The sequence below is a fragment of the Phoca vitulina genome, unplaced genomic scaffold, assembly GCF_004348235.1.
Source record: "Phoca vitulina isolate PV1807 unplaced genomic scaffold, GSC_HSeal_1.0 scaffold139, whole genome shotgun sequence".
Classification (NCBI taxonomy): domain Eukaryota; kingdom Metazoa; phylum Chordata; class Mammalia; order Carnivora; family Phocidae; genus Phoca; species Phoca vitulina.
In genome coordinates, this window is record NW_022589842.1 from 441,109 (window position 1) to 463,478 (window position 22,370).

The following is a 22,370-nucleotide window of genomic DNA, read 5'->3' on the forward strand; positions in this document are numbered from 1 at the left end:
TGAAAGAAGAGAATTAACAACTGACACCAAAGAAATACAAAGGATTTTAAGAGAGTATTATGAAAAATTATATGATAACAAATCGGGACAACCTAGAAGAAATGGATAAATTCATAGAAACATGTAACATCCCAAAAGTGAATCAGGGAAAAATAGGAAAACTGAACACACTGATTACCAGCAAAGAAATTTATTTTACTTTTTTTTTAAGATTTCATTTATTTATTTGAGAGAGAGAGAGAGGAGGGGCAGAGGAAGAGGGAGAAGCAGACTCCTCACCGAGCAAGGAGCCTGATGCGGGACTTGATCCCAGGACCCCAGGATCATGACCCAAGCTGAAGGCAGACGCCCAACTGACTGAGCCACACAGGTGTCCCACCATCAAAGAAATTTAATCAGTAATCAAAAACACGCAACCAAAGTCTAGGACCAGATGGCTTCACAGGTGAATTCTACAAAACATTTAAAGCAAAGTTAGTATCTATTCTTCTCAAACTCTTCCAAAAACTAAAAGAGGAAAGAAAGCTTCCAAATTCATTCTATCATTACCCTGATACCAAAATCAGATAAAAACACTATTAAAAAAAGAACTACAGGCCAGTATCTCTGTTGAACAGAGATGCAAAAATCCTCAACAAAATATTAGTAAACCAAATCCAACAATACATTAAAAAAAATAACTCATCACAATCAAGTGAGGTTTATTCCTGTGATGCAAGGGTGGGTTGATATTCGCAAGTCAATCAACATGATACATCACATTAACGAGAGAAAGGATAAAAACCATATGAACATTCCAACAGATGCAGAAAAAGCATCTGACAAACTACAGCATCCATTCATGATAAAAACCCTCCACAAAGTAGGTTTGGAGGGAACATACCTTAACATAATAAAGGCCATATATGAAAAGCCCACAGCAAACATCACACTCAATGGGGGAAAACTGATGAAAGCTTTTCCCCTAAGGTCAGGAACAAGATAAAATGTCCACTCTCACCACTTTTATTTAACACAGTACTAACAGTTCTAGCCACCACAATCAGACAACAAAAAGAAATAAAAGGACCCCAAATCGGTAAGGAAGAAGTAAAACTTTCACTATTTGCAGATGACATGATACCATATATAGACTACTCTAAAAACTCTACCAAAAAACTACTAGAACTGATAAATAAATTCAGTAAGGCCACAGGATACAAAATCGATTTCTATACATTAATAATGAATAGCATAAAGAGAAATTAAAAATCCCATTTACAATTGCAGCAAAAATAATAATGTACCTGGGAATAAACTTAGCTAAGGAGGTGAACAACCTGTACTTTGAAAACTCTAAAACACTGATGAAAGAAATTGAAGACAACACAAACAAATGGAAAGATATCCATGCTCAGGGACTGGAAGAACAAATATTGTTAAAATGTGCATATAACATTAAGCAATCTATAGACTTAATGCAATCCCTATCAAAATACCAACAGTATTTTTCACAGCGCTAGAACAAACTATCCTAAAGTTTGTAAGGAACCACAAAAATCCCCCAATAGCCAAAGCAATCTTGAAAAAGATAACAAAACCAGAGGTACCACAACCCCAGATTTCAAGATATAAAACAAAGCTGTAGTAATCAAAACAATATGGTACTGGCAGAAAAATAAACACTAAGATCAAGAGAACAGAAAGCCCAGAAACAAACTCACAATTATATGGTCAATTAATCTTCAACAAACAAGGCAAGAATATGCAATGGGAAAAGAGCCATGGTGTTAGGAAAATTGGACAGCAACATGCAAAAGAATGACACTGAACCACTTTCTTAGACCAAACACAAAAATAAACTCAAAATGGATTTAAGACCTAAATGTGAGACCTGAAACCATACAACTCCTAGAAAACAGCACAGGCAGTAATATCTCTGAAACTAGCCAAAACATTTTTGTAGCAATGTCTCCTGAGGCAAAGGAAATAAAAACAAAAATAAACTATTGGGACTACATCAGAATAAAAAGCTTCTGAACAGCAAAGGAAACAATCAACAAAATATATGAAGAACTAATATAACACCAAAAAACCAAATAATCCAATTTTCAAAAATGGGCAAAAGACATGCACATACATTTCTGCAAAGACAACATACAGATGGCCAACAGACACATGAAAAGATGCTCAACATCAGTCATTGTCAGGTTACATTTAATCAAAACCACAATTAGATATCACCTCATACCTGCCAGAATGGCTAAAATCAAAACCATGAGAAAACAACAAGAGTTGGCAAGGATATGGAAAGAAAAGAACCCTCCTGCGCTGTTGGTGGTAATGTAAACTAGCACAGCCACTGTGGAAAACAGTATGGAGGTTCCTCAAAAAATTAAGAATACAACTATCATCCAATCCAGTAATTACACTATTGGGTATTTATCTAAAAAATACAAACAGAGAATACAAGATGGCAGAGGAGTAGGAGACCTCAGCTTTGTCTGGTCCCAGGAATTCAGCTGGACAGCTATCAAATCATTCTGAACACCTGTGAACTCAATTGGAGATCTAAGAAAAGAACTGCTTCAATTCTATAAATAGAAAAGTGACCACTTTCTACAAACTACCAAACTACCAAAACTGAACCAGGAAGAAACAGAAAACCTGAACAGACCCAGCAAGGAAATTGAAGCAGTAATCAAAAATCTCCCAACAAACAAGAGCTCAAGGCCAGATGGCTTCCCAGGGGAATTCTACCAAACATTTAAAGAAGAATTAATACTTATTCTTCTGAAGCTGTTTCAAAAAACAGAAATGGAAGGAAAACTTCCAAACTCATTTTATGAGGCCAGCATTACCTTGATCCCAAAGCCAGACAAAGACCCTACTAAAAAGGAGCATTACAGACCAATATCCCTGATGAACATGGATGTAAAAATTCTCACCAAGATACTGGCCAATAGGATCCAACAGTACATCGAAAGGATTATTCACCACGACCAAGTGGGATTTATTCCTGGGCTGCAAGGGTGGTTCAACATCTGCAAATCATTCACTGTGATACATCACATTAATAAAACAAAGAACAAGAAAAAACCATATTATCCTCCCAGATGCAGAAAAAAGCATTTGACAAAGTACAGCATCCTTTCTTGATTAAAACTCTTTACAGTGTAGGGATAGAGGAACATACCTCAATATCATAAAAACCATATACAAAAAGCCCACAGTGAATATCATTCTGGAGGTCTGGAACATGGCAAGGATGTCCTCTATCACCACTGCTGTTCAACATAGTACTAGAAGGCCTAGCTTCGCCAATCAGACAACAAAAAGAAATAAAAGGCATCCGAATCAGCAAAGAAGAAGTCAAACTCTCACTCTTTGCAGATGATATGATATTTTATGTGGAAAACCCAAAAGACTCCACCCCAAAACTGCTAGAACTCATACAGGAATTCAGGAAAGTGGCAAGATATAAAATCAATGCACAGAAATCAGTTGCACATTTATACATTAACAATGAGACAGAAGAAACAGAAACTGCACCCAAAACCATAAGATACCTAGAAATAATCCTAACCAAAGAGGCAAAGAACCTGTACTCAGAAAACTATAGAATACTCATGAAAGAAATTGAGGAAGACACAAAGAAATGGAAAAACGTTCCACGCTCATGGATTGGAAGAACAAAGACTGTTAATGTCTATGCTACCTAGAGCAGTCTACACATTTAATGCAATCCCTCTCAATATACCATCAACTTTTTTCACAGAAATGGAACAAATAATCCTAAAATTTGTATGGAGCCAGAAAAGACCCCAAATAGCCAAAGGAATGTTGAAAGAGAGAACCAAAGCTGGTAGCATCACAATTCCAGACTTCAAGCTCTATTACAAAGCTGTGATCATCAAGACAGTATGGTACTGGCACAAAAACAGACACAAAGAACAATGGAACAGAACAAAGAACTCAGAAATGGGACTCTCAAAACTCTACGGTCAACTAATCTTCGACAAAGCAGGAAAGAATATCCAATGGAAAAAAGACAGTCTCTTCAACAAATAGTGTTGGGAAAATTGGACAGCCACATGCAGAAGAATGAAAGTGGACCAATTCCTTTCACCATATACAAAAATAGACTCAAAATGGATGAAAGACCTAAACGTGAGATAGGCATCCATCAAGAACCTAGAGGAGAACACAGGCAGCAACCTCTGTGACCTAAGCCACCTAACTGCTTGCTAGACACATCTCCAAAGGCAAGGGAAACAAAGGCAAAATGAACTATTGGGACTTCATCAAGATAAAAAGTTTTTGCACAGCAAAGGAAACAGTTGACAAAACCAAGACAACCAACAGAATGGGAGAAGATACTTGCAAATGACATATCAGATAGAGGGCTAATATCCAAAATCTATAAAGAACTTATCAAACTCAACACCCGAAGAACAAATAATACAATCAAGAAGTGGGCAGAAAACATGAACAGACATTTCTCCAAAGAAGACATTCAAATGGCCAACAGGCACATGAAAAAATGCTCCACATCACCTGGCATCAAGGAAATACAACTAAAATCACAATGAGATACCACCTCACAGCAGTCAGATGGTTAAAATTAATAAGTCAGGAAACGACAGATGTTGGCGGGGATGTGGAGAAAGGGGAACTTTACACTGTTGGTGGGAATGCAAGCTGGTGCAGCCACTCTGCAAAACAGTATGGAGGTTCCTCAAAAAGTTGAAAATAGCTACTCTACGACCCAGCAATTACACTACTAGTGATCACAAATGTAGTGATCCGAAGGGGCACCTGCACCCCAATGTTTTTGGCATGTCCACAATAGCCAAACTATGGAAAGAGCCCAGATGTCCATCAACAGATGAATGGATAAAGAAGATGTGGTATATATACACAATGGAATATTACTCACCCATCAAAAAAAAGAAATATTGCCATTTGCAATGACATGGATGGAACCAGAGGGTACTATGCTGAGTTGAAATAAGTCAGTCAGAGAAGGACAATTATCGTATGATCTCACTCATATATGGAATTTAAGAATCAAAACAGAGGAGCCTAGTGGAAGGGAGGGAAAAATAAAACAAGATGAAATCAGAGAGGGAGACAAACCATAAGAGACTTAATCATAGGAAACAAACTGAGGGCTGCTGGGGGGGGTGGGTGGGGAAGGGGTAACTGGGTGATGGACATTAAGGATGGCATGTGATGTAATGAGCACTGGGTATTATATAAGACTGATGAATCACTGAACTCTACCTCTGAAACTAATTATACACTACATGTTAATTAATTGAATTTAAACTTTAAAAATTTTAGAAATTTTAGGGGTGCCTGGGTGGCTCAGTCGTTAAGCGTCTGCCTTCGGCTCAGGTCATGATCCCAGGGTCCTGGGATCAAGCCCCATGTCGGGCTCCCTGCTCCGCGGGAAGCCTGCTTCTCCTTCTCCCAATCCCCCTGCTTGTGTTCCCTCTCTCGCTGTGTCTCTCTCTGTCAAATAAATAAAAATAAAAATCTTGAAAAAAAAAATTTTAGAAATTTTAAAAAATAAGGGAAAGTAAATAAAATTTAATTAACCCAATCCAAAAAAAAAAAAACCAGAAAACACTAATTCAAAGTCTACATGCACCTCTACGTTTACTGCCTCATTATTTAGAATAGCCTAACTATGGAGGCAGCCCAAGTGTCAACAGGTGAATGGATAAATAAGATGTGGTACACACACAAACACACACACAGGGGAGTATTAGTCAGCCATAAAAGAGAATAAAATCTTGGAGCACCTGGGTGGCTCAGTCGGTTAAGGATCTGCCTTCAGCTCAAGTCATGATCTCGGGCTCCCTGCTCAGCGGGAGTCTGCCTCTACGTCTGCACCGACACCCTCCCCCTCCGCTTGTCCTCTCTCTCTTTCTCTCTCAAATAAATAAATAATAAAAACCTTTAAAAAAAATTTTAAAAAGAAAATAAAATCTTGCCATTTGCAACATGGATGGAGCTAGAAAGTATTATGCTAAACAAAGTAAGTCAGAGAAAGACAAATACCATATAATTTCACTCATGTGGATTTTAGGAAATAAAACAAACAAGCAAAGGGGAAGGCAGAGAGAGAGAGAAAGAGAGATAAACTTAGAAACCCACTTTTAACTAGAGTACAAACTGATGGTTACTTGAGGGGAAGCTGGTGGGGAACCGGTGAAATATGTGAACCAGAGTACACTTAACATGATAACCACTAAGTAATGTACAAAACTGATACATTACTATATTGTACACCTGAAACTACTATAACACTGTATGTTAAGTATACTGTAATTAAAAATTTTTTAAAAAGTTGATAAAAACACATGGGTCAATAGTCCATGTGATTTTGTTTTAACATCTGTACTGAAAATACTATTTATAATTTCAACTATAAATCGTTGTGAACCTTCTAATACAAACTATTTAATCTTCCTTGAGAGAATAGCACAGAAAAAAATTCTGGCATATAACAAAAGTTGGAATAAATGTGGCATCAAAGATCAGTGGGAAAAAGGCCACCCAGGCGCCAGAATTATTCAGAAAATGGTGTGCTGGGACGCTTGGGTGGCTCAGTCAGTTAAGTGTCTGCCTTCGGCTCAGGTCATGATCCCAGGGTCCTGGGATCAAGTCCCACATCAGGTTCCCTGCTCAGTTGGGAGCCTGCTTCTCCCTCTGCCTGCCACGTCCCCTGCTTGTGCACACGCTCTTTCTCTGACAAAAAAATAAAAATCTTTTAAAAAGACAGACAGAAAATGATGTGCCAATGGGTAACTATCAAAAAGGGACAGATAAGCCTGTCACAGGAGAAGTAAAAACAAATTCTAGGTGAACTAATGATTAAGCATAAAGTGAAACTTCAAACAATATCTGATCTTGAGAAAGAAGCAACTAAGGAAAACAATATATAGCAAAGTTGAATACCAATAGATAGGAATAAAAATTATTCAACTTTCATCAAACCAAAAAACTGTAAATAAGCAAAACACTACCAGTGGTTTTTAATGTTCTAACACCCAGCCCAGCAAGGCCAGAGTAAAACTAGAACTCTCACTCACTAGTAATGGTATTATAACTTGTCACTGCCTTTTCAAGAGAATAATTTTGCAACCAGCATTAAGAGCCTTAAAAAACCTAGCCTACTAAAACAAAGGTCTGTATGAATTCAGTCAATGATTCCTTATTCACAATTCTATAATCCAAAAATATCTAAACACTGGCAGCAAAACCTATCATGAATTTATAATTATTTATCCCACTCAGCTCATCAGCCTGGCCTTCAAAGCTATAATTAATTTGGTCCCTTCCTATTTGCCTGAGTTTATGTCCCAAAATAGCCTCCTACAGGTGCTGTAAACCTGCCACAGAAAACCGCAAGTTTAACTATTCTCCAAACATGGTCTAAAATGCCCCCACCATAGCGCCTTTACAGAAGCTGTCCCGCTTCCTGAAATATACTTCTCTTCCCAAATCTATGTTAAGGTCTATCATGGGTCTTTTCATGAAAAAGGAGAAACTGCATCCCCTTTTAAGAAAGCTTCACAGATACTTTCCTCAATCAGAACTAATTTGTCACCCTCCTATGAATCCTGCACAATTTGTACCGTTGAGGTATACTTAAGGTAGTCAGAGGGTTAGCTGTGCATCTCTTCTCTCACTTGGCAGAACTTTCAGAGAGCAGAGACTAAATATTTCATTGTTCCCCCAATTTCTTAACATAGTGCTTTATATTCTGTATCCTAATGATAATAAACTGAGGGATGAGCATAATCATATCAGGATTCATAATAAATAAGTTTTTAAAAATTCCATCACTCAACAGAAGTGCCATGTGAGTGCTGGTAGGGAGGAGGTAAAGGAGAAGACAAACAAAAAGCTGGCATAGTAACTACTGAAACAAAGAAGTAGAAAGACGTGGAGACTGGAAAACACAAGTCACTTTACAGTACCAGAAGAATCCTCCAAGCTTGTCAGTGATGTAAGTTTCTCATTTTCTAATAAACTAGTGTGGCTTAAGTCATTGTGTGGATTCTTGTCTTCAAAATGTTTTCCAGCAAGAGGAACAATCATCTGTAAGAAATAAAATGCCAAGTAACAAAAGCAAACTCACTACTTTGAAGACCACACTACAAGGTTGCAAAAAGGACCACCAATGTGCTCAGTATTTGTAATTCACAATTTAGGCAATGAAGGTCTAGCTGTTTTATGTGTATCAATAACTTTCTTCCTGCCCCCCATTCCACTTTCCTCCCCTGACCCACCCTGAGACATTGTTAAAATTTAACATCTCAAATTGAATGCACAAGCTCAGAAGACCTAGTAACATAGTTAGTACACTAATACCCAAATGAATTTGAACAATACAAGGCTTGGGGTAGGAAGTGAAGATAACAGCCAAGTTGGACTCTGCAATCTACATTGAAATCGCTGGTTTTTCTGCTTCTCAACCCAGGGACAACATAATCCTAACAGCACACAGCAGTTTGTTAAGGGCATTCAAGGCCCAGAATAAAAGGTAACATTGCCTTCTACATGTCAACTTTATTTCAAAATCTTACTAAATATATATCAGACAATACCATCTTTAAAATTAGATTGCAAAATACACAATTTTTAAGATAAAAACAAGGGCTCTCCATACAATTGCATACTTAGAGAACCGTGCTGAATTATGCTCATAAAGATCTAAAGATGTGGAAACGAAAAAAACAAATGAACAAACAAAAAAACAGAAATAGACTCAAACACATCTGAGAAAAAAGTGGTGGTTCCTGGAGGGGAGAGAGTGGAACGATGGGTGAAATAGATGAATGAGAGGTACAAAATCCCAGTTATAAAATAAATAAGTCACAGGGATGAAAAGTACTACACAGAGAATACAGTCAATAATATTGTAATAACTTTGCATGGTGACAGAGGGTAATTACACTTCTGGTGGAGAGCATTTATAATGTATACAGTAGTTGGGCACCTGGGTGGCTCAGTTGGTTAAGTGACTACCTTCGGCTCAGGTCATGACCCCTGGGTCCTGGGATCGAGTCCCACACCGGGCTCCCAGCTCAGCAGGGAGCCTGCTTCTCTCTTTGCTGCTCCCCCTGCTGTGTGTGTGTGCTCTCTCTCTATCTCTCTGACAAATAAATAAAATCTTAAAAAAAAAAAAAAAGTATAAAGTTGTTAACTGCTTTGTTGTATACCTGAAACTAAGACAACATTGTAATATCAACTATACTTTAATTAAAAATAAGAAAGAGGGGTGCCTGGGTGGCTCAGTCATTAAGTGTCTGCCCTTGGCTCAGGTCATGATCCCAGGGTCCTGGGATCGAGCCCCACATCGGGCTCTCTGCTCAGCAGGAAGCCTACTTTTCCCTCTCCCACTCCCCCTGCTTCTGTTTCCTCTCTTGCTAACTCTCTGTCAAATAAATAAATAAAATCTTTAATAAATAAATAGATTGACAGATAAAAATAAATAAAAATAAATACATAAAAATAAAAATAAGAAAGAGCTGGGATGCCTGGCTGGCTCAGTGAAGCATGCAGCTCTTGATCCCAGGATTGTGAGTTTGAGCCCCATGCTGGGTGTAGAGATTACTTAAAAAATAAAAAATCTTTTAAAAAATTAATCAAATAAATTAAAAAGAGCTTATTCTCACCACTCCCCTCACCCCCGGACACACACACACGTGTCAAATGAAGTAGTAGCTCCCTCTGGTCTACATTTTCTAACGTATTTCTTTTCCTCTTCCTCTTACTTTGTCATCTCCTTTTTATTAGTATCTCATGTTTCTATACTTGTTTTGCTGCTTTCCAGTTTTATGGTTCCTCTCTTACTATCAATAATTTCTAATACTTTTTGGAAGTCAATTCTTCAGCCATCCTAAAAAAATAAATTTCCTACCATGAAGAAAAGTTACGTCTTTTCTCTTTAGAAACCATGTCTTCTAAATGTTCAAGAAATCATGCTTTCTAACTTAATTTCAATTTGACTACACTTGAACTTCCTTTAAAAAGCATTTCTCAAATTTGAAAGTTGTTAGTAGTTACATACAAGGAGCAAGTGTACAGAGCAGGGGTCGACATTTTCTGTAAAGAGTCAGCCAGCAAAATATTTCAGGTTTTGTCAGCCTTACAGTCTCTGTCACAGCTTCTCAACTCGGCTACTGTAACACAAAGCAGCCCTGAACAAAAGAGAAACAAATGGGCATCGCTGTGTTCCAACAAAAATTTACAGAGACAGGCAAATAAGCTATAGACTGCCAACCTGAAATAATTCTTTAGACCTTTTTGTTTATATTTTATAAATACCAGACTCCAGGCCTGAAATCCCTATTAAATGTTTATGTTGGACATGACCTGTTGGTCTGCTAAGCCCCCCTTCTTTGAGGAGCCCATCTCTTTTTACATCATGTGGACCTGGTGGGGCTATCAGCTGCATTCCTCTCTGTACATATATATGTACACTGATGTACATGCATACACACACACACACACACACACAGAAGTGGACCTAAGTTCAGGCTCAACAAACAGAGTATTTTATTCCAACCTACCCCTTGGCACAGTGAATTACATAGGGGAGAATATATGACCCAAGTGAGCTCATTAGAGTTGTTGTCTTTTTTTTTTTTTTAATTTACCCTCAAAGAAAGTTCACGGTCTCCTTTTTTGGTCATGAATGTTAAGAATGTAGGCTTAGGTTGCCTAAAAATGAAGACAGCCTCCTGATCATTCAACCAATTACTGGGTGCCAACTATGTGCCAGGCACTCAAAATACAATAAACAAAACAAAGAGGGATGCCTGGGTGGCTCAGTCAGTTAAGCGTCTGCCTTTGGCTCAGGGTCATGATCCCAGGGTCACGGGATCAAGTCCCGCGTGGGGCTCCCTGCTCAGTGGGGTACCTGCTTCTCCCTCTGCCTGCGGCTCCCCCCACTAGTGGTCTCTGACAAATAAATAAATAAATAAAATCTTTAAATAAAATAAAAGAAACAAAGAGAAGCCCTTACCCTCCCAGAGCCATCTTTCAAGAAGGAAGCAGCAAGGAGTGAAGTAGAGCAAAGGTGGAGAAGTCCTAATGACACAGGAAGCCCTAGACCAAGACGACTCTCATGTGCTGATTACTTGAAGCAGTAATGTGGATTTCTGCTATTTTTCTAACTAAAATTACTGCTATTTAACACTTACAAATGCAAAATAGAAACTTTCACTCTCCTAATAACACTCCAGAAATTGGTAACATATAAAAGATTACCTTGTTCTCCTTATTATTCATCCATGGTTGTAAACAAAAATCAACAGGTGAGTCTGTTTGAGAAAACAAAAATAACTGAGACCAAATTATTTTATCAACTAAAAACCCAATAACCCCTAAAAATTATAAATTAACTAAACTTTTTTCCCTTAAGTAGAATAAAGCACTTTTAAGTGATGGTATAGGAACTTATCACTGGTCAGTTTAGTTAAAAAACTGTCAGGGTGGAGAAGTATGAAAAATTATACATATGCCAAAAAAAACCCTGAATATGAATCTAATCAAGGCTTTAAAGCTAACTTTTGCTTTATAGAGGATATAGGGAAGAGAGAAACAAGAAAAATGACAGCATGACTAAGCATACAGACAAATCCAAATCATGGAACACTCTACAGGTGACAGACTGAGTTTTTTCCAACAGGCACTGACTTAGGACACACAACAAATAATATAACGTAACATAAGGTAACCTTCTTTGGACTCCAAATTCAAGCAAACTAACCTGGATAATTAGTAAAATGAATATGGACTAGAGTACTATATGATAATAAAAGAACTGTTAATTCTGTTAGCAGTGTTAACAGCACTGTGGTTATATAAGAAAATATCTGTATTTTTAGAGATGCATACTAAAATATGTAGGAATAAAACGATACTTGAATTTTAAAATATCAGAAAAAAGTAATAAAAAAACAGAAGAGATAAAGCAAATATGACTAAATCTTATACTAACTGAGATTGTGGGATAAGTATATGAGTTTTTCTTAACGGACATAAAATTCGCATACCATGAAATCACCACCTTCTTAAAGCATTCAAAACAGTGGTTTTTAGTATATTCTCAAGGCTGTGCAACCATCAGCACTCTTTAATGCCACAATATTTTCATCATTCCAGAAACACACACTGTACCCATTAGCAGTCATTCCCTATTCTCCCCTTCCCCTGGCCCTGGCAACCACTAATCTATTGTCTCTATGGATTTGCCGATGCGGTGTCTACAGATGTCTGTGGACGAACAGAATCTTACAACATGTGGCCTTTTGTATCTGTCTTTCTTCACTTAGCCTAATGTATTCAAAGTTCATCCATATGATAGTACATATCAATACTTCACTCCATTCTATGGCTCAGTAATACTCCACCATATGGACACACTACATGTTATTTATCCATTCATCAGTTGATGGGAGATTTGAGTTGTTTCCACTCTATCACTATTGTGATTAATGCTGCTATGAATATTCATGTACAAGGTTTTGTGTAGACATAGGTTTTCATTTCTCTTGGGTATATACCTAGGACTGGAACTGCTGGCTCATATGATAGTGCTATGTTTAATGTTTTGAGGAACTGTCAAACTACTTTCACAGCAACTCCATCATTTTACATACCCACCAGCAATGAATGAGAGTTTTAATTTCTCCATATCCTCACCAACACTTGCTATTTTCCAACTTTTTGATTATAGCTATTATAATAGGTGTAAAACCATTATCTCATGGTTTTGATTTGCATTTCCCTGATGACTAAAGATGTTGAACATTGTTTCATGTGTTTAGTGGCCATTTTACAACTTCTTTAGACAAATGTCTACTGAAAACCTTTGTCCATTCTACAGTGTTTTTTATTGAATTGGAAGACCTAAAATCTGGATGCCAGTCCCTTACCATATATGATTTGCAAATATTCTCTTCCATCTTTGTGCTGCCTTTTCAGTCTTTATAAGTCTTTTGAGGCACGAAAGTTTTCAATTTCAATAAAGTCCAATTTACCAATTTTTTCTTTTATTGCTTGTAAGTGTGAGGAGTTAATACCATTCTCACTACTTTCATACATATTTGACACTTTTCATCAAGAGAAATACAAACAGCCACTAAGGTTTTTAACAAAAACATACAAAGTACATTCATTCATCAATCCTATAATATGGGCTAAGTACTGAACCATAATTTGGAATTACATGCTATCTTCACTACATAAGAATACAACACATAGTTTAAAATATTTAGCTTCAATTTCTCTGACAAAAGAGAACATAGAGTACTTAGAAGCAATCTGAAAGCAGAGCCTGTAAGTTATTTATTTCTTATAATCTTCCCCTAAATTTGAAAACAACTGTTCAAATGACTCCAAAGCATTCAACTTGGTTTTCTTAGAAACAATAATTTTAGAATTTATAATTCACAAATTTATATAAAATAAATTTAGGAACAAATATGACTGGTGGTAATATCAATCAATTGGGCGGGGGGGGCGGAGTGTGAAAGGTGTGTCTTAAACACAACGTGTGCTGCGGCCATCTGACAGAATGGTTTCCAAAGGAAAGGAGCTTTCAGCTTAATCAGTGAAGACAATTAAAAGATTAATCAAGAGGAGGGTGGTCCAAGATGGCGGAGGAGTAAGAGACCGAACTTTTGTCTGGTACCAGGAATTCAGCTAGATAGCTACAAACCATTCTGAACAACTAACAAACTCAACAGGAGATCGAAGAAAAGAATAGCAGCAATTCTATGAACAGAAAAGCGACCGCTTTCTGCAAGGTAGGACATGCGGAGAAGTGAATCTGAGGCATATATGGGAAGATAGACGGGGGCGCGGGGTTAGGGGGGGAGCGTTCTGTCAGCCGGCTACCGGCAAGTGATAGAGCATAAGGGCACAAAATCAGAACTTTTAGAAGTCTGCTCCAGTGAGGGACGTCACTCTGGTGGCTAAGCAGAGGGGGTGGGGGGTGTAACCCTTGCTGGGATAGTGTGGTCTCAGGACCCTCAGGGTCACTGAAAGCCTGGGGGTGCCTGAGTGTGGCAGAGCTCCCAGGTATCAGAGCAGGGAAGCCGGCTGCAAAGAGAGAGCCCAGGAGTGGGCTCTCAGCTTGGGGTTGCCATAAACCGTGATCCGCAGCACAGTAGGGCCCTTGCTCTTTGAGCAGGGACCCAACAAGCAGCAGATCTGGGGAGACTTCCCTTCCTCCCTTGGGAGGAGCCTCGCGAGAGCCCACTGCAGGAAATCAGCTGGGTTTGGAGACTCCAAACAGGGCCGTGTGCCAGAGATAGAAATGCTCAGTCACAGGCCAGGTAAGCACGGAGTGTGGCTGGAGACCAGGGAGACAGGAGTGACTGACTGCTTTTCTCTGGGGGCTCACTGAGTGGGGCCCCAAGCTCTCGGCTCCTCTGGGGCCAGAGATTGGGAGACTACCATTTTCATTCTTACCCTCTAAAGCTGTGCTGAAAGCCTTCAGGGAAAAGGGCTACCGAGAGCAAACCAGAGCAGACTGCTTAGCCTGGCCCCTGGCAAAGGCACTGCAATTCCGCCTGGGGCAAAGACATTTGAGAATCAATGCAACAGCCCCTCCCCCAGAAGATCAGCAAGGATATCCTGCCAAGACCAAGTTTAGCGATCCATGAGAACTGCAAAACTCCAGCACTAGGGGAATACAGCACAAAGAAGTCATGGCTTTTTTCCCATGATTCCTTAGTCTTTCCACTTTAATTTTTTAAATTTTCTTTATTTTTTTCTTTTTCTTTTTTTTGAATTTTTTTTCTTTCCTTTTTCAACCAACTTATCAATTCCTTTTTAAAAATCTTTTTTAATTTTCATTTTTACAGTCATATTCTATCCCTTCATTGTACTGAACCTTATTCTTGGTATATATATGTAAGATTTTCTTAGTTTCTGCAGTTTTGTCTAAAAGACCAAAATATACCCACAATCTAGTGTATGATTCTGTTCTAGTCACCAACCTGATCACATTCATTTTTTAATTTTTCTTCTTACTTTTTTCAACCGACTTATCTTTTTAAAACCTTTAATTTTCATTTTTCTACAGTCATATTCCATCCCTTCATTGTATTTAATCTTATTTTTGTGTGTGTGTATATTATGTAAGTTTTTCTTACTTTAAAATTCTGGGATGCAGTTTCGTCTAAAAGACCAAAATACACCTAAAATCAAGTGTATGGCTCTGTTCTACTCACGAGCCTGATCATATTTTTTTTTTTTCCCTTTTCCCCCCAGTTTTGGGTCTCTTCTGATTCATTTAGTGTATATTTCTCTGCAGTCATTGTTACTCTTTTAGCAATTTGTTCTCTTGTTCATCTATTCTTCTCTGGACAAAATGACAAAACAGAAAACCTCACCTCAAAAAAAAGAACAAGAGGCAGTACCAACTGCCAGGGACCTAATCAATATGGACATTAGTAAGATGTCGGAACTAGAGTTCAGAATAACGATTATAAAGATTACTAGCTGGGCTTGAAAAAAGCATAGGAAACACTAGAGAATCCCTTTCTGGAGAAATAAAATCTAACCAAGTGGAAATCAAAAAGGCTATAAGTGAGGTGCAATCAAAAATGGAGGCTCTAACTGCTAGGATAAATGAGGCAGAAGAGAGAATTAGTGATATGGAAGACAAAATGATGGAGAACAAAGAGGGTGAAAAAAAGAGAGATAAACAACTACTGAACCACGAGGAAAGAATTCAAGAGATGACTGATATCATAAAGCAAAACAATATTAGAATACCTGGGATCCCAGAAGAAGAAGAATGAGAGAGGCGGAAGGTATACTGGAGCAAATTATAGCAAAGAACTTCCCTAATGTGGGGAAGGAAACAGGCATCAAAACCCAGGAGGCACAGAGAACCCCCCTCAAAAATCAATAAAAATAGGTCAACTCCCCAACATATAATAGTAAAAATTACAAATCTCAGAGACAAAGAGAAAATCCTGAAAGCAGCTCGGAACAAGAGGTCTGTAACATACAACAGCAGAAACGTTAGACTGGCAGCAGACCTATCCACAGAGATCTGGCAGGCCAGAAAGGACTGTCATGTATATTCAGGGTGCTAAATGAGAAAAATATGCAGCCAAGAATACTTTATCCAGCTAGGCTGTCACTGAAAATAGAAAGAGTGATAAAAAGCTTCCAGGACAAACAGAAATTAAAAGAATTTGTGATCACCAAACCAGCCCTACAAGAAATACTGAAAGAGGTCCTCTAAGCAAAGAGAGAGCCCAAAAGTAACACAGACCAGAAAGGAATACAGACAATATACAGTAACAGTCACCTTGCAGGCAATACAATAGCAATAATGCATATCTTTCAATAGTTACCCTGAATGTAAGTGGGCTAAATGCCCCAATCAAAAGATTGTACTAGAAGTCCTAGCCTTGGCAATCAGACAACAAAAAGAAATCAAAGGCATCCAAATCAGCAAAGAAGTCAAACTCTCACTCTTTGCAGATGATATGATACCTTATGTGGAAAACCCAAAAGACTCCACCCCAAAACTGCTAGAACTCATACACGAATTCAGGGAAGTGGCAGGATATAAAATCAATGCACAGAAATCAGTTGCACATCTATACATTAACAGTGAGACAGAAAAAAGAGGAGTCGATCCCATTTACAATTGCACTCAAAACCATAAGATACCTAGAAATAATCCTAACCAAAGAGGCAAAGAACCTGTACTCAGAAAACTATAGAATACTCATGAAACAAATTGAGGAAGACACAACGAAATGGAAAAACGTTCCATGCTCATAGATTGGAAGAACAAAGACTGTTAAAATGTCTATGCCACCTTGAGCAATCTACACATTTAATGCAATACCTATCAATATACCATCAACTTTTTTCACAGAAATGGAACAAATAATCCTAAAATTTGTATGGAACCAGAAAAGAGCCCGAATAGCCAGAGGAATGCTGAAACAGAAAACCAAAGCTGGCGGCATCACAATTCTGGACTTTAAGTTCTATTACAAAGCTGAAATCGTCAAGACAGCATGGTACTGGCACAAAAACAGACACACAGAACAATGGAACAGAATAGAGAGTCCAGAAACAGACCCTCAACTCTATGGTCAACTAATCTTCGACAAAGCAGGAAAGAATATCCAATGGAAAAAAGTCTCTTCAACAAATGGTGTTGGGAAAACTGGACAGCCACATGCATAAGAATGAAACTGGACCATTTTCTTTCACCATATACAAAAATAGACTCAAAATGGCTGAAAGACCTAAATGTGAGACAGGAATCCATCAAAATCCTTGAGGAGAAGACAGGCAGCAACCTCTTCAACCTCAGCCGCAGCAACTTCTTCCTAGACACATGGCCAAAGGCAAGGAAAGCAAGGGCAAAAATGAACTATTGGGACTTCATCAAGATAAAAAGTTTTTGCACAGCAAAGGAAACAGTCAACAAAACCAAAAGACAACTGACAGAATGGGAGAAGATATTTGCAAATGACATATTAGATAAAGGGCTAGTATCCAAAATCTATAAAGAACTTACCAAACTCAACACCCAAAGAACAAATAGGGCAGAAGTCGGGATGCCTGGGTGGCTCAGTCGGTTAAGCGTCTGCCTTTGGCTCAGGTCCCTAGGTCCCAGGGTCCTAGGATCAAGTCCCACATCGGGCTCCTTGCTCCGCAGGGAGCCTGCTTCTCCCTCTCCCTCTGCCTGCTGCTCCCCCTGCTTGTGCTCTCTATCTCTGACAAATGGATAAATAAAATCTTTAAAAAATAAAAAAAAAAAGAAATGGGTAGAAGACATGAACAGACATTTCCACAGAGAAGACATCCAAATGGCCAACAGACACATGAAAAAGTGCTCAACATCACTCGGCATCAGGGAAATACAAATCAAAACCACAATGAGGTACCATCTCACACCAGTCAGAACGGCTAAAATTAACAAGTCAGGAAATGACAGATGTTGGCGGGGATGCGCATAAAGGGGAACCCTCCTACACTGTTGGTGGGAATGCAAGCTGGTGCAGCCACTCTGGAAAATAGTATGGAGGTTCCTCAAAAAGTTGAAAATAGAGCTACCCTACGACCCAGAAGTTGCACTACTGGGTATTTACCCCAAAGATACAAATGTAGTAATCCGAAGGAGCACCTGCACCCCAATGTTTATAGCAGCAATGTCCACAATAGCCAAACTATGGAAAGAGCCCAGCTGTCCCTCAAAAGATGAATGCATAAAGATGTGGTGTGTATACACACACACACACACACACACACACACACACACACATATACAATGGAATATTATGAATCCATCAAAAAATCAAATCTTGCCATTTGCAACGACATGAATGAAACTAGAGGGTATTATGCTAAGCAAAATAAGTCAATCAGAGAAGAAAATTATCATATGATCTCACTGATTTGTGGAATTTGAGAAACAAGGCAGAGGATCATAGGGGAAAAGAGGAAAAAATGAAACAAGATGAAACCAGAGAGGGAGACAAACTATAAGAGACTCTTAATCTCAGGCACAAACTGAGGGTTGCTAGAGTGGAGGGGGGTGGGAGGGCTGGGGTGGCTGGGTGATGGACATTGGGGAGGGTATGTGTTGTGGTGAGCGCTGTGTATTGTGTAAGACCGATGAATCACAGACCTGTGATACATTATATGTTATTAATAAAAAAATAAAAAATATTAATATGTTATTAATAAGAAAAATAAAAAAGATTAATCAAGAGACCATTTCCTGTAAAAATATTAATAGGTAAATGCCAAACCATAGTGATTTCAGTTTACCATATTGTAGCTTAAGATAAATACCAAAGACAGATAAACAAGAAAGGAAATTGAAATATATACATTAGAAAGTAATTTCTGAAAGTTCAGTACCTTGCATTTGTTCCAGTGGTGAAATCCTATCAACAGGATCTTGGCTCTGAAAGGGTTTTGCAGTTTTAGCTTGCTCCTCTTCTGTTCTTGCCATATCACTTTGCAAAGTAGACTCTTCAAGAACAGCAACTGACAAATGCTGACTTTCTATATTCTTTTTCTTAGAGATAGAACTTTTCATGTGGGAACAGAATAATGACTAAATGTTAGTTATCTGGGTAAATCATTAAATATTCATTAATCAGTTATGTATTTAATCTCCCAAAAAGAAAAAAAAAATGGATACAGTGAAAAGAAAAATTTCTAGGACCAGCCAGAAACTATAATTGGCTCCACTGTAGGTACCCTGGGGACTGCACATCATTTTGGGTCCAGAGATACACAGTCTACCAAAATCAAATACAGTATCATATTGCTATTCTGCCTCTTAAGTGATAAAATGAGGGTTTTTTTCTTTTCCAAATAAGTATCTCTGAATCTATCATATGTGGAGAAAAACTCAGCTTTCTAAAAACAAAACAGACTTAAAGGATACTAGCATATTTGCTAAAAAGCTGATTCTCTGAATTAGGAAATGCTTTGAAAGTTTTACTTTTAGCCCCTGCCACTGGCCTTGTCCCCATCTTTGTATCTCTGTTGTTTTATATATGTATGACAATGTTTTTCCTTAAAGGCCATTTTCCTCCCAATCTTCTGCAAAAGCTCCTGGGTCTGATGCAACTCACCACAGCCTTCTGCCAGCAAGAGAGGGATGAACTTTTTAGAAAAAGGCCTCTAAACACAATTAAATTCATCATCTGACAAACTGATATCTAGGGATAGATTTAAATCTGACCAGGATGGATGAAAAGAAGATAATCCTTCCATATATTCCAAGTGCTAACCCTCTGTGCCTGAGGCAACTCCCAACTCTTAATTTACCTCCCAGTTTCTCCATCTCTGTATTGGGGCTGTAATACATAGAAAGCCGTTTACCATCAGCTCAATCCAAAGGTGCATTTATAGGTAGATATAGGAAAGTTTCATCCCAAACAGAAGCAGAGTAAAAGAGAGGGTAGAGGTAGGTGGAAAGACTGTAAGTGGACACAAAGTTGTATGATAGGAGAGAGAGAAAAGAGATGTGGGGGTGTGCACAACAAAGGAAACTGACAAAATGAAAAGGCAGTCTACAGAATGGGAGAAAATATCTGCAAATCATATCTGATAAAGGGTTAATATCCAAAATACACAAAGAACTCCTACACCTCAAGAGCAAAAACAAAAACAAAAAGCAAACAAGCAAACAATATGATTAAAAAATGGGCAATCTGAATATTCTTCCAATGACATACAGATGATCAACAGGTACATGAAAAGATGTTCAATGTCACTAATCATCAGGGAAAGGCAAATCAGAACCACAATGAGACATCACCTAACACCTGTTATAATAACTACTATAAAAAAGAGAAGAGGGATGCTTGGGTGGCTCAGTCAGTGAAGCGCCTGCCTTAGGCTCAGGTGCTGATCTTGGGGTCCTGGGATCAAGCCCTGCATTGGGCTCCCTGCTCGGCGGGAAGTCTACTCCTCCCTCTGCCTGCCGCTCCCCCTGCTTGTGTGCACACACTCTCTCTCTGACAAATATATAAAATCTTTAAAAAAATAAATTAAAATAAATTAAAAAAAAGACAAGAAATAACAAGTGTTGGTGAGGATGTGCAGTGCTGGGATGTGAACTGGGAATGTAAACTGATGCAGTCACTATGGAAAATAGTAAGGAGGTTCTTCAAAAATTAAAAATAGAACTACCATATGATCCAGCAATCCCACGTCAGGGTATTTATCCAAAGAAAACTAAAGCCCTAACTCAAAAAGATAATATGGCACCCCCATGTTCACTGCAGCATTATTTACAATAGCCAAGATGGAAGCAACCTAAGTGTCTGAAAGATGAATAAAAAAAATTTTGTATATATATAACACAATGGGATATTATTCAGCCATAAAAAAAAGAAGGAAATCTTGCCACTTGCAATAACATGGATGGACTTTAAGGGCATTATGGTAAGACAGAGAGACAAATACCACATAATCTCATTTATATGCAGAATCTAAAAATAAGAACAAAAAAACTAAGCTCATAGATACAGAGAATAGATTAATGGTTCCCAGAGGTAGGGGATCAGGGGCAGGAGAAAAGGGGGAAGTGGGTCAAAAGGTACAAACTTCCAGATATAAAATAAGTAACTCATGGGGATATAATGTATAGCATGGTGGCTACAGGTAATAACACTGTACTGCGTATTTGAAAGTTGCTAAGAGAGTAAATCTTAAAAGTTCTCATCACAAGAAAAAAAAATTCTGTAACTATGTAAGGTGACAGATATTAACTAGATTTATTGTGGTGATCATTTCACAGTATATACAAATATCAAATCATTACATTGCACAACTGAAACTAGTATTATATATCAATTATATTTCAAATAAATGAGAAAATGAAAGAGAAAAGAAAGACAGTAAAGGTCCCTAGGTGACATATTAAAAAAAAAAAAAAAGGTGGTGGGGAGGCAAAATGGTGACATGAAATAAATAAAAAAGAAATCATGACATTTAGGTTCATATTTCAAAGCCCCCCACTCCAAGAAGAACATGTGCACTTTACCCTTGAACAAGATGGGGGTTAGGGGCACTGACCTCCTGCATAATTGGAAATCTATGTCTAACTTCTGACTCCCCAAAAACTTTACTTAATTGAACTACTGTTGACTGGAAGCCTTACAAATAACATACACAGTCAATTAACACACACTTTGTATATGTACTATATACTGTATTCTTATAACAAAGCTGGAGGAAAGAAAATGTTATTAAGAAAATCACAAGGAAGAGAAAATACATTTACAGTACTATGTATTTACTGAAACAAATCTGCATGTAAGTGGACCCATGCAGTTCAAGGGTCAACTGTAGTGTAACCATTAGAACTTTATGATAACAGAGCCAATTAAATTAACCACCTCCCCCTAAATCCACTTCCTCAAAACTATAGCTATCACTTGTTTAGCCCGTCAAAATTCTTCAAACTAAGTCAAATATTAAGTTAAATAAGCTTCAAGTAAAAGTGGCAAGCGTAACTTCTCGAACTGCATGAAAATGACAATAAGGACATCTATAAAAGTGAAGCAATCTGGATGAGAGCCACCAGTCCTAGCCCAAGCTTACCTCAGATTCTAGAATCTAAAAAGCAGACAGGGTATGCAGGAAAAACGAAAGCATGGTCCAGACAAGAACAAAAGGGCCTGGAAGCAGAAAACAAATCTGCCAGGAAGAACTGCAGAAATGCTTCCTGACTACAGTAAGAAGGAGGGCAGGAGGGAGTCCAGAGGGAGTCCAAAGGGAGGGGATGACTGAAAGTCTATCAGCTGCCCTCGCTGGGCAGTGCTCCACTCCCGCTCCGCAACCCACGCAAA

At 38.2% G+C, this 22,370-nt stretch overlaps 1 protein-coding gene across 9 annotated transcripts in view; it reads right to left on the reverse strand.

Annotated features, from left to right (window-relative positions):
• CEP192 (centrosomal protein 192) overlaps positions 1-22,370 on the reverse strand; it is a 145,104-nt gene that overhangs the window by 107,812 nt on the left and 14,922 nt on the right. For 7 of the 9 annotated variants that reach the window (XM_032399206.1, XM_032399204.1, XM_032399203.1 and 4 more), the window contains 3 exons: positions 18,919-19,091; positions 11,272-11,324; positions 7,974-8,094 (listed from right to left, as the gene is read on the reverse strand). In XM_032399206.1, the coding sequence (XP_032255097.1) occupies positions 7,974-8,094; positions 11,272-11,324; positions 18,919-19,091 (347 nt within the window). Of the gene's footprint in view, positions 1-7,973; positions 8,095-10,069; positions 10,777-11,271; positions 11,325-18,918; positions 19,092-22,370 lie in introns of those variants that run through there. The other 2 variants (XM_032399209.1, XM_032399205.1) reach the window with 2 other exon arrangements.